The sequence below is a fragment of the Lissotriton helveticus genome, chromosome 11 (assembly GCF_964261635.1).
Source record: "Lissotriton helveticus chromosome 11, aLisHel1.1, whole genome shotgun sequence".
Taxonomy (NCBI): domain Eukaryota; kingdom Metazoa; phylum Chordata; class Amphibia; order Caudata; family Salamandridae; genus Lissotriton; species Lissotriton helveticus.
The window spans coordinates 22,536,050-22,549,584 of record NC_136072.1 but is presented as its reverse complement, the minus strand read 5'-3'; the positions used below and the strand labels follow the sequence as shown (position 1 = coordinate 22,549,584).

Below are 13,535 nucleotides of genomic sequence, written 5' to 3'. Positions count from 1 at the left end.
TAATGTTTGTCGTATTTTGGTGGGACACCATGTACACATGTCCCAACAGCAAATTTTGGCAGTTAACCTAATGGAGCTCCCACAATCCTAGTCGGTGGATATCTCACTTTACTACCTATAGTCTGGGGCGCCGACAAAATGTGTAGAAAATAAACATTCCCTTAGGCATGCCATTTTATTTGACCAAATTCCATTAGTTGTATCTGAGTGTAATGCACACTACAGATAATTTTTAGCTCTACGAGTCCGAAGTCTCACCTGATTCTCACTGTTCTAGGGTGTTCAAGTCTCTCCTTGTTCCAAGTGTTCGATTAGGCCAAGGTTTTCTTCCCACCACTGTAAACCATCAGATGTGTCTGGTAGGCTAACAGCATTTTGTATAATATGAAGCCCACCTTTACAATCCAGGCTTTAGACAGCACCCTGTTTGAAATGGAAGAGAAATCTTTAATTTCTCGCTCGCATCAGACCTATTTTTGTACTGATGCACAATCAGTTAGTGAGGGCAGCACCTTCCTACATTCTGCTGTGATCTTTGAAATGCACCAGTGCTTGTAGTAGGTAATTCGTGAAGAAATTCTCCTTTTCTTTTGAGATCAAGAGACCTACATTTTTGAAACCCTTGCCCAGCTATCTGAAAAAAATGCACTTACAACTTGGTATGGAATGTCCTGGATCTATATGTACCTAAACGTCTTCCACATGTAGTGTGATTGTTGTCAGCCCACCTTCTGTCTGACATGAGATCTTGAACCATTGCCTTATGTCTGTCTACGTGGAAATATATAAAGTTCACCCCAAATTGATGACTCTTGGTGCTAAAGCACCAAGTGTGGAGACATTTGAAGAATCCAAAGACTAAGTTATAGGTTTCAGTGAAAGGCCAGGTTTTGAACATTTTTCAAAACAAAAAAGTTTCCTTTCATCTCTGGTTGACTTGAGGAAGTTTATTCCAGAGGAAGACTCCTGGTATTCTTAAAGACTTGGCACCAAAACAGGCACAGTTGTAGCTGGGACATCAAGAGCCTTCACCAAATCCAGTTAAAATTTTCCAGTATTGGATCTTTCATAGATTCACATGCTTGAATCATCCCGTTGTCCGAGTGGGAGTACCACAGTATAATTATAAAAGCAGTAAATACCATAACCATAGCCTACAATGCAATGAACAGCCACTCCAATAGCCTATCTACTTTTGTAAAAAGAACCAAACTCGAGTAATAACCAATCAGGCAACAGCACCCTGTAGAACACTCCCAAGAGAGCCTGGGTTCCTCAGATTTCCTACTGCATGTCGTGTGACAGGGAGTCTCCCTGAGCTCTGCTCAAGGTTTCCTTCATATTTCTGATATGTATTCTCCAGTGTCCTGCTACAATGTCGATTCTTCTAAGAAAGGACTCATCAGATTGTTTGGGTCTTGCGGTAAGAAGATCCCCCCCCCATAAAGACTGTATAAACTGCTTGTATCCTCAGCATAAAATTAAGGACTACAAAAATTGGTAGAACCTTTTCAACCAAAACCCTAAAAGACAGAAAGGGTAGGTTGCTGATTTGGTTACAGGGGAGACTAAACAATAAATCTGATGTCTCTGAGGATAGCAATACCTCACACCTCTCTGGAAAAACAAAAGGAGGGAGAGATCACAGGAATGTCCTAAAGGCCATAAAAAGCTTCCAAGAAGTCTTGTCGTGGCTCTGCTAGCAACTCACAAAAAGGAAAGTGTTTATTTCCTACTGAGGAAAAATCAGATCCTTCAATTCCATTGGCCTTAAAACATGGAAAATCCTCTTCAGAATTTCCAGTAATTTATTTAGGAGGATAGAGTGGAAGATGGCATCAAAGGCTTTTGATGGTTCTCATAATATCAGCGCCACCACATCCCTGTCCTCTGTAATCGGTCTAATATTGTTTGTAACCTTTGCCAAGACAGTTTCAGAAAGATGCTATTATGCAGAAATACAGATTACATCATAGCAGTACACCTGGTTCTACACTGTAATAATGTTCATTGAAGTCCCAAATAAACCCATCCGCCTCTCCGGCTGTTTAAAACTTTGGGTAGTTGTATAATGTATCTGTAATCTTCATCACTGTAGCTTCTTGCCATTAAAAGCACCTGGCAGTGGGAGGCCACTCCCAATAAAATGCTTTGCTGGAATGGATGCCACCCAGGTTCTTAGAGCAGGTTGATATTTTCTTTGCCTGGAGTGTAAGACTGTCTGGCTGCATTATCCATGTGAACATAGTCTAGAACTATTCTTGTATTGTAGAAGCTGCAACACGTTTGTATGTAACCAATATGGGAAAGGTATATGCACCTTCAGGACAAAAATTATACTCCTGATAGACTTCCATTGGTATTGGAAAAATTACCAAAAGAGAAAACCTTGAACCCTTTTCACTCCCTAATACTTTAACTCACATTTTTGACGGAGAGCCTGTGGTACTTTGCGTCGTCAGTCAATGTCCGTGGGACAGCTAGTCAGGAGTTTACACCAACTGAGCCAGGGTAGGCTAAGGCTCCCCCATACGAGAAGAGCACCCCCCATACTCTGAGTAGAAGGGATTAACTATGTGCCCCACGGGGCATGTGCCACTTCTGTCTGTAGCAGAGTATACTGCCACCAAACGCTGAATCAGGCTCGAAGTGTTCTGCTTGAGTTAAGAGGTTGCTGTTTGATTCTTACCAGAGTGGATCCTTCCCTCTGTCCAAGCACGAGCTTTGACTTTGTTAGTAAAATGCAGATCTTTGCCTCTGCTTGCAGTGCTTAGAGGCTGGAACGTCTTCAGGTGTGCTGTATTGTTGTTGCATTCGTGCACTAACGTAAAAGAAGCCAGAACGCTGTGCATGCTAAGGTTTCCGATGGAGGCGGCCTTGAGATTTTTCCCTCTGAAAGTCAGGTGGCCATTTCTTAGGGTTGTCACCCCGACCATAATAGGTAAGGCCAATCACATCAGCCCTAGGGCCCTTCTAGTAGATCCAGCAGGCATGGTAACATAAATACTGTTGTTCCCTCTACTGTGGCCACCTTTAACTGAGCAGGCAGGAGGTTTATTCACATTTTTATATCATTTACACAGGCCTATTCATTCTGTCCAACCAATCGATTTGAATTTCACAAGTGATCCCACAGAAGATGGTCCTGCCAACAAGATCGAAATTAGCATGGATTGCATCAGCGTGCACGACCTGGAGCCATGTGAGCAAATGTGGGTAAGTCCAGAAGTAACCCCAAGGCTTTTTATCGTTATATGGTCTTTTAATCGAAGCCAGAAATGTTGTTTTAGTCCAAGGGATATTTATTTTAAGCATTTTACCAAATGACTCCAGTCTGTAGTGCATTATAAAGTTGACCAAGTATAGTGACGTTTTTCTTACCATGTGTTTAGATGGAGTCTGTTCCTCACCTTTAAAAATGGGCACGCGGGTGCAGGGTGTCGTTACTATATGCTGCCCACCTTCACATACTCGCTGTTCGACCCACATCGAATTTCCTCAGTAGCTTTTTCCAAGCGAGCCAGGACTTGTGTTATGGTGTTTACTTGTAAGTGCACAGCTTGGGTGTAGATCTCCCTCCCTCCCTCCTTTTGTGTTCCGAAGAGCACCAAATTTCTTTTTACAGTAATAAGTGACCATTACAGCTGGACATACTTGCAGATAACACGAAGACCAAGCGTCAAGCAGGTGTTTGGGGGATGGCAGGATGCAGGTTCCCAGCTAGCTGTTTCGAGCCTATGAGAGGAAGGAAGATTCAATAAGTATGTCTTCAAAATAAATGAAACCTACATTTACAAGTCCTTTGACTTTGGTACAGCATATATTCGCTTTTAACGCAGAACCAGCCACGCTTGGTCCTCACACGCCTGACTCAATCGACCCGATGGAGCCAAAATAAATGTCTAATTCATTTTGAAGACCTACTTATTGAATTGAAGAGACTAGTTGGGCAGCCCCTTATGATACGTTCTTTGGAAGTATCTTGACAACATTTGGATGTGCAATAAATACCTTCCTGATGATGGTCTCGGGGATCTTGTAGACCGACGTGGGACCGAAATGTCGACGAAAGAACATCGATTTGCATATATAGACATACTGATAACACAGAACATAAATTAGATGAAATGTTTTGTTTGACCTCGTTTAATATGGTGCTTTATTTTCCATATGATTTGTAAGCAAAAGGTGTTCAAGATACTACAGTCAAATGAATGTGAAATATCAGTAGTATGTCCTGTTTTGAGTTTTGTAATTTACACTTGAGAAAAACTTTCGGCATTAAATAACCATTTGTATAATCTTGTGTTCATGAAGGTTTTCCCTGTATGGATGCACTGATGATCACTATTGTGACAATATTTTGAATGATAAATGTTATTTAATGATTCCCCAATGGACAATGATATTTTGTGATTGAACATACCCAGTCCCTAGGGGACTATCGAGTCGCCCTATCCCATTCAGGCAAGTTATGAGGAAAGTGAGCTACGCTATTGAAGCCTAGATCAGTTGGCTTGGGCGGTGAAGTATTTGTTGAGGAGTTTCAAGTCCTTTTTAAAGCAGGAGAAGGAGGGGTTGGATGCGGAGTCTATCAGGAGTGCATTCCTCATCCTGGATTTATTACCAGAAAAAGATTGGGACTGAGTAGTTTTCTTTTTCAATTTCGGAGGGATGAGAAGAAGTGAGTTGAGGCTTCTCAGAGTTCTGGATCTTCAAGCTTTTACAAGTTTGTTGTTTAGGTAGTTGGGGGAATTGTGTATGAAGGGTTTTGTGTGTGATGCAGGCAGACATGTAAATGCATCTACCTTCAATAGGAAGCCAATTGAGAGATTTAAGGGTTGGTGTTATGTGTTCAAACCATTTAACACCCTTTATGAGCCGGGCTGCCATGTTTAGGACTGACCTTACTGGGGCTAGGTGAGATTTTGGCGTCCCTGCTAGGATGGCGTTCCCATAGTCCAGTTTAGAGAGGACAAGTGATTGTACTATTGTCTTGAAATCGTCCTGGCGGATGGAAGGTTTAATTTTCTTGAGGTGTTTTAGTGAGTAAAGCGCTCCTTTGGCAGAGTTTTTGATGTCCTTCATTGACCAGTTCTTGTCCAGGGTAATACCTAGTGACTTTGCCTAGTCGGATAGGACGAGGGAGCAATTTAGGGCATCCAGGTTCTTGAGCTAGCCTTGGAATGGTAAGAGAGAGAGAATAGTATTCGTTTTTTTCCGGGTTCAGCTTTAAGTGGTTCGAATTAAACCAAGTTTGCATCTTGGGTAATGTGACATTGAGGTGTCGGATGCTACTGGCTGATTTGATTTTGTAGTAGATGTATGTCATCTGCATGTAGGTGATCACTAAAATGCGAACAACAGGATAATGCACATCGTCAAGGTGAGAACTCAACCATTTAATTTATAATAAAGGTGAATCTATCACGTCTGTTACACACCCTTTAAACATGAGCACACAAAGCATGTTAAGTTTGCAGCCGCACTGTGAGACCACCTGTCCAGATCGCTTACGCCTCACTTAGTTCTGCTCACATGGGTCTCTACTACAGTTTCTCCAACTGGTGAGTAGATATCACCTATAGCAAAAGTTTCAAACTGGAGGAACTCGTTTTGAGTCCTGGATTTGGCTGATGATCCTGTGATTTGGCTCAAATACCTTAATCACCCCCTTGTCTGATAAAGAAACGTGTGATCTGGTTCTCTTTTAAAGTGCTTTAATTTCTTCTGACAAAGATTGTGCTATATTAAAGAGCAAAAAAAACTTGCAGGCTCAAAGGTTTGCAGACCGACACACAGAAAGAGACAGATTGCACAGAGACCAGGCACAAACATTCATTGACTGGAGGCGTTGGCTTTGCAGCGGCTTAACCTATATAATATAGGTGTGTTTCAAGGCGCCCTCTTTCAAGCAGCATTCATCGAGGGAGCGGACATTTGCCAGGAACTGCTTACTAGGGGACATCTGGCTTAAGTTTTTACCTGGATGTCCGATTGCAAGGTGCTGCGCCGTCCCCTGGACAGGGTTTAAAGGGCGGGCGGCGGGCCCCGCCCTTGAGTGGAAAGTGTTTGTGTAGCTCGGGGAGAGCCCTGCCCGAGGCCCCCTTTGACCCCTGCTGACAGTGTGTTGACCTCTCGCCCTCTCTTCGAGCTGGCGTGCTCATCGCCTTGTTAAGAGATAAGACCGGGGGCTTGGACAAGTGAAAGGGTCAGGTGGGCAGGGCGGGGTGCCATGACCCGCACACAGTCGGCCCCGAGAGGCCCCTGTGGTGAAAGTACTGGCCGCTCTTGAGACGCTGAAATCGAGCAGCATCTGATTGAATCCAGCAGTTGTAGCCTTGGGTACTCTCGGCTGAAGAGTACCTGGAAAGGTTTACGGCTCCTGGAGAAAGCTGCAGGCCGATGGGGCCGAAGAGGGGTGCGCGAGGGGGTGTCGGGGCTCGGAAACAACAAGCCTTGTTGCCCAGCTCAGATGTGTACTTTGATTACGAGGACACTCTGAAGCTCCACATTGGTGCATATAAGCCGCTTCAGGGACAAGCCCCCGCATTATTTAGCTGATGATTGTGAATCGGGTGCAGCATCCACACCTTTCATTAAAATGATTTGCATTGAAACTCAGCTTATCTAAGATGGGTGGTGCAAATGCCTGCATAGCCTTGTTTCAAGACAATAAGGCCCCCTGGGCAAAGTGCTTGGCTTACGCCCTTTTCCTCTCCATTTTTCTGCAAATATTTGTGCCACTTTTGCTTTGTTAAACCCCCCACCCCCTTTTCCTCCAGTATATGAGACCTGGCTGTTAACCGTTCCATACCGAAGCTCTGCAAGAACCACAGGGCCAAGTGGGCTGGAACTACAGGGAACATTGTTCATTTCAATTCTTTGTTAAATCGTAACTGCTTCTCTTCTGAAAATTCGCCCCTGACCTGATACCTGAGAAGGGATGTATGGCCCCTTGCCACAGGGCCAGTGGAAAGCTAGGGTCTTGGCTGCCCACCCGTTCATCACGGCTCCTGGCCGCTGCTCTGTCGGTGGGCTTGCATGGCACCAGGCTATCCTTAGCCGGGAACGGTTACCAAAGACCTAGGTTTCCATCCCGAATATATGACGATACAACGAATTCCGTTGCAACGCATGCCTTTACCACGCATGCGTTACAACGGAATTCGTTTACCACGCATAAACATTTCCTCGACTATTTGCGTGGTGACGTCATACGTCGTTAAGAGAAAACGGCATTTTTCCCCGATTTCTCTTAAACGACTCTGATGCCGACGTGACTTCTGGTGAGTTGTTTTATTTGGGGGGGAGACCCCCCCCAAACCCCCCCCTTTTTTTTTTTTTTACCTTTACCACATATGCCTTTACTACAAACATCGTAGTAAAGGCATGCGTGGTAAAGGCATTAGTGGTAACCACGCATGCGTTGTACTGCATGCGTGGTTAAAGATTTTGTGGAAACGGCCTCGTTGTAAAGGCCGTTTCCCTTCCATCCCCAGTCACAAGGAAATTACGAGCCAAGCGTTTCTTAAGCTGCCCAGAAGATTAAGTGTTTCCCATGAAATTGTGAATACAGGTGTTTTTTTGTTTTTTTTGTTTTTTGGGCCTGGTTTAGGGGCGAGCGTCCCACCACTTCTCCACCAACTCCTAAATCACTGGAGAAAGATATACATGAATAACACTCAGCCTCTTAGCCCTTCAGTGTAGTTCCTCCTGGAGCTGGCCCACTTACACTGAATGCTCTTTTTCTTTTCTTTCCTTTTCTTTTTTTTTTAAATAACTCCATTTCAAAGAGCAGCAACAAAGCTGTGTTGTTATAGACTGGTGGTTCTTAAACTTTTGACTTCTGTGGACCCACACTACCACCATTACTGGAATCCGGGGACCCCACTGAGCTACTATCGAATGCCAGGGCCCCCCACTGAGTTACTATTGAATGGCGAGGACCCCCACGGAGTTATTTAATGCTGGGGACCCATGCGTAAGTAACTGATATGACCCTCAAAATGATCCACAAAAATACAAACCAGCATTCATCAAACTACACAAAAGATGGTATCTTTAATTTAATTCACAATTCTAAAAAATTTAAAATGCCATTTTAATGGGAAGGTTAGCGCTTTCTAAATTCAACTGAAGCCACCCATCTACCATTCTATAGTCTGTTTGATATGTTTGCCCTACTCTCACAATCTGAGGACATCACTTAATTTTATGACTCCAGTTTGAGATTCTTCCACATTTACAGATTGTTTTAAAAAAAATCAATCTTACATTTTTCTTCTTTAATTATATACACTTTATTAATCAGTCAATATAATTACATTTTCTAAGCAGTGTCTGACCCCCTGACCAGATGTCTCGGATCCCCAGGGGGCCATGGACCACAAGTTCAGAACCCCTGCATAGACCACCCGCCTTTGTTACCTAGGCAGTAAACCGTAGTTTTTTTAGGTTCCAAATAGTTATTTTATTTCATATTATACACACTGCTGACACTGTGTACAAAGTGTGTGGTTAGGATCCTTTCTTTCAGTTTATCCCTCATGGTTTAAGCTGGTGGCAAACTCCCTTTGCAAATGAGTTTTCGAAGACCAGGGTTTCCAAGGCTCTCTTGAAGTATTTCCTGGTCCCAGGATTCTTTGTATAAGTCTGTGTATGTTCTATATTTCTTCTGCTATCAACCTGTGGGTTCTGGCTCCACCTAATCATAGTTAGAACCATATCTGTAGCTCTTTAATAATAGAGCTGTGTGTACTGGTTACCAGGCTCCTATGTGCAAGTCTCCACCAACCTATTCAGCTGACCCCAGTTTATTGACACGGGCACCGGAAAAGTCCCAGATGCTTCTAGGGTGCTCCATGGTTGCTTCTCTCCAGTCATCTTCAAACTGTACATGGAGCCATGTGGGACTTAACTAACGAAAAAACGTATGAAAATGCATCAACACGCCAGTAACACATCTACTTGAAAGTCTCCTTCGCTCTGGACAACCAGCAACTCAAACTCTGCCTGTACCTTATCCAAATTGCAATGTTCAGCACCTACCTGCAGCATCACTCCACCAGCACAGCATTGCTTCTATTCACAAAGAACAGGAAGCAAACGCGTGTCCAGCTAGCTTAGCATAAACCTGGACAGATTTGATCACCTACCTTCACTCAATGCCAAGTCAGGTGGATTCACTTCTTTTGGTGGCTTCCATGTACCCGCAGTCCGACATCCATCAGACTGGGGAAATGCAATGAAAAACAAGATATCTCCACTTACTCACCCAGGACCTAGAACAGCGTTGATGTATCCACCAGGACTTCCCCAACTCTACTCCAATTTAGGAAAAAAACTGGAGCACACTTCTTCAGAGAGCACTGCATCACGATTAATTGAAATTCCACCTCCACCCTGAGCTCAGTTTCTGCTCGATTCTCTAAATGACTGTTTAGCACTCCACTGACTTTTGTATGCCAGTGTGCTAAAAATTCCATGTAGATGCAGATGTTGTTCATGGGTATGCACTCTTTTGTCATATAGGTGTGCACCCTTGTCAGCTTCTCTTTTTTCCACACTGCATTATGGGGCAGGAGCTAATTACCCTGATCATCTAGGCTGCTTCCATTTTTGTTCTGGAAATTGTCTCTTTTTTCCTTTACCCCCTCTTCCGTCAGCTCTGGGGACTTGTGCTGCAGCAGCCCAGTGAAAAGCCAGCATGAGCCTCTTAACATCGGCATTTACTATTTGTTGATTAGCCATGTGGTACATGTCTATATACAAATTCCTTCCTAACACTCTGGTGTGAATGCAAAGTAAGGATAACCCTATTTGCAGAAGGTGGTGGTCTTTATCACTAGAAAACGGACTCTCGGGCATTTCAGGGGCTCGTAAATTGTGCAGACGTTTCCCAGCCAGTTACTTACAACCTGTGTCAACTGAATCCAGTTGTGGTTCATGGAAGGGTTGCCAAATACACTAGATGTGATGTGCTATTCGGTGAAGCAGTCCTTCTACAAAGGTTCTGAGCTGACTTGCCCAATGGCTTTGAAACAGTTTCCTTGCGTGGTGCTCCTGGTTCGTCAGTTTGAGGACTTTTTTCATGCAGATCATAATCTAAGGGATCCAGTTTCAGTGCACTTTGATGACTCCGGATGGGGAGATTGCGCATTAACAAGTCTAGTTCAGGTACGTCCCTTCAAATGTGACAACACCGTGACATGGCCCAACCATCCGTTGACTCCTCCAACTCCCTTGTGGTTCAGCTTAGCTCTTTCTTTGTGAGTGGCTGCTGAGACCAAGACCTCTGCGTCTAAGTCAGAAGCCCTGTTCCAAGAGGAACAGGAAATAGACACACTTCTGTTTCCACACTTTTCCAGCCAAACCACCATTTATGGCGGATACTTTTGACCCCTTAACCAGTAACAGCTGGAACTTCCATGGAACTTCCATTGACCCTTCCATATTTCCTTCCATATTTCCTTCAGTTTCTTGCCTTGTGCTTAGTAACTTACTGATACCCCACTGGTTCTGGGGTATTCCAGGATACCTTGAGTACAGAGATAAAAGCCAGAAGCAATGCTCTGGCTTCACTGGAGCCAACTCCTTCCAAGCTCCAGATGCTGCTCCAAGTCCAAGTGTCCGTCACTCGCCTATCTTTTTTTCACTCTTGGTCCAGATGCCTCTTGCAGGTCGAATTCTGGGTTCTCCAGCAGGACCTTTGGGGAAGGATGATGCTGTAGTAAATCCATCTCCTTGGCCCACTCCCTTCAAGGGGCTATGTTTGGAGACTTGCATACAAATAGACAGGGCAATAATAGTGAATACAAATACTGACACACGATTTAGACTTTCTGCTCCGTGCTAGCCAAATCTCTAAGGCTCTGTCATTAAAACACTGGCACCCTCACAAAAAGATTGGAGAATCTATAACTGTCTGTGCACCTCTAGCAAAGCCAGGACTGGTCAGTCAGTCCCAGCACCGGTCTTAGGCACTGGAGGAAGCCACAGACTGCACCAGCTATCTCTGAGTCTCTAGACAACTAATATTAGACATTCATATATAAGCCCATAGGTTATCCAGTATTGGATCTTTCCCAGATTCATATGCTTGAATCGTTCCCTGCCGCCGAAGTAGGAGTCCCAGGGTACCATAGTAAAGCAGTATGTATAACTATCATAGGGTATAATGGTACTAGGCCATCAGTTTACTAGCCTATGTCCTTTTTCAAAAAAGGACCTAACTAGAGCTATGACCAATCAGGTGCTAGCACCCTCTAGAACACTCCCAAGAGCGGCTGAGTCCCTCAGATTTTCAAGCACAAGTGGAAATAACATCCCTAGTCATAAGGGGAGCCTCTCAGGGAGAGAGGTTGAGTCCCTCAGATTTTCACCGCATGTGGTGTGTGAAGGAAGTCTCCCTGAGCTCTGTTCATTTTTCCTCTAGAAGAATTTTTAAAGTAGCTCCGTATTTGTTTTGCCGACCCTGTAAGACCTGTGGGGAGATGAGTACACATGGCTGACCCTCATAAAGACTTCCTTTACTGCACATCACAAGGTAGGAGTGTGAAATGTGGCACACTTTCTCCTTAAAAACCTTGAAGGATAGGGAGGGGAGGCAGCTCTTGTGGCTTCAAAAAGCCAAAGCCCGGAGAATATCTGATGATGAAAGTGATACCTCTTCTAGGTCTCACGAGAGCTAGATCCCATGAAGGGACTTCAGAGGAGAGCAGGAAATCCCCGAAGACTTCTCATCAGGCTAAGGACTCTAAGAAAAAGGAGAAAAATAAACTATTCTCCCCAGAGACCACCTTAAATGTGACATCTATCCCTTCTAAAAGGGGTAAAGACGTCCCTAGTTCCTCCACTTCAGACCAGTCGATTAAGTACAAATCCGCCTTCAAGGCCCTGTTGATGGCACGGTCGACCGCAAGATAGTCGATGACGAATGTTAGGACTGTCTCGTCGTTGAGACCATCGACTGCTAAGACGACGATGACAGCTTCCATAGACGCACCCATCTCATCGCCAAAAGTTGCGTCATCATCTAAACTCCTGCCACAGACGATGGCCCCATCCATGCTCCCGTCGACGACAGTCCTGCCAACGATGATCCCGTTGACCATGACTCGGTCGTCAAAAGCCCCATCAACAGTCCCGTCATTGTAATTGATTCAGGCTACAAGGGGCACAACATCAACACGGGTATCAAGTCACGATACTTACATTGCTCTGATGTCGACGAGGATCAAAATCTCAAAGAGAACCAAGATCCCATTACGTTCTGAGGTTATTTCGCACAGCCAAGTGTAACCTCTGCCTGCAAGCCATCTTGGCAAAAGGGTGTTGACATAATGAAGAATTCTTCCACAGTGGTGGGTGTCCTACCTCGTATTGACAAAAAATACAGAGCACCAGAGGATTCCTGTACATGCCTCACAGGATACCCTAAACCAGACTGTCATATCTTAGTCTGCACAGCATCAATCCAGAAACCTTGTTTTCCCATATCTGCGCCGCTAGACAAAGAGGGGTGTAGTTAAGATAACATTGGCAAATACCATATCTGTCATCACAGTTTGTGCGGCTAACTCCTTAGCTGTTCTGGGCTGCTATAACCTGCAAATGTGGTCCGCTATCAGTTCCATCATTGACCCCATCCTGGAAAACCTGAAGACCAGATCATCTTACAGGAGGGCAAACACACCTCCTCTGAGATCATAGATTGCATTGCGCCTTGCAACTCTCCTCCACAGGCTTCCTTCAACTGGCAGGCACAGCTCTTTTAATGCTCCAAGGATGGCTTAAGGCAACCTCTTTTAGGCCTGAAGTTCAATCCAAGATATTAGACATGGCCTATGATAGGGACACACTGTTCGGCAAGCACATTTATCAGACTCTTCTTGCTATTGAAACAGATACAGACATAGGCACCCTCAGCACAAGACGTTGCCTTTTCGAGGGGCGAGGTTTCTCAACCTATAGAGGTGGCTCCCAACATGCCAACCAATATCAGTCCCACTATCTCCAGTACAGACCTGCTTAACAACAAGCATTTCTTCAACCATCCACAGCAAGTTACGCTCTGAAAGCTACCACCTCTGAGCTGGAACACAGGTCACAAGCAGTGACCTCACTCGGGTATCAGCTGCACCACCTTCTTCTCACCCCATGGATTTGAATAACTCTAATTACCTCCATCATTGGGAAACCATCAACTCAGACAGATGTATTTTGGACCTAGTCACATATGGCCGTACCTTGGAGTTTATGGAAAGACCACAAAAATATTCTGTCAGGAGGAGCGCACCCCCTTTGCCTTCATAATGCTTGCCAAGGGAGCAATAGAGAAAGTTCCAGGGGCCCAAAAGGGAAAAAGATTCTACTCCTGTTTTTTTCCTAATAAGCAAGAAATTAGGGGAATGGAGACCCATCCTAGGTCTCAGAAAAATAAGCAAATTCCTCCGTAAGCAATCTTTTCGGATGATAACGCTCTCAGATATCCTTCACTTTCTCAACAGATGAGATTACATGATGTCTTTGGA

The 13,535-nt window shown here is 44.5% G+C and overlaps 1 protein-coding gene across 4 annotated transcripts in view; it reads left to right on the top strand.

The window, feature by feature from the left end:
- TP63 (tumor protein p63) overlaps window positions 1-13,535 on the top strand; it is a 405,808-nt gene that overhangs the window by 70,683 nt on the left and 321,590 nt on the right. For all 4 annotated transcript variants that reach the window (XM_078667023.1, XM_078667024.1, XM_078667026.1 and 1 more), the window contains exon 3: window positions 3,084-3,216. In XM_078667023.1, coding sequence (XP_078523149.1) covers window positions 3,084-3,216 — 133 coding nt within the window. The remainder of the gene's footprint in view (window positions 1-3,083; window positions 3,217-13,535) is intronic.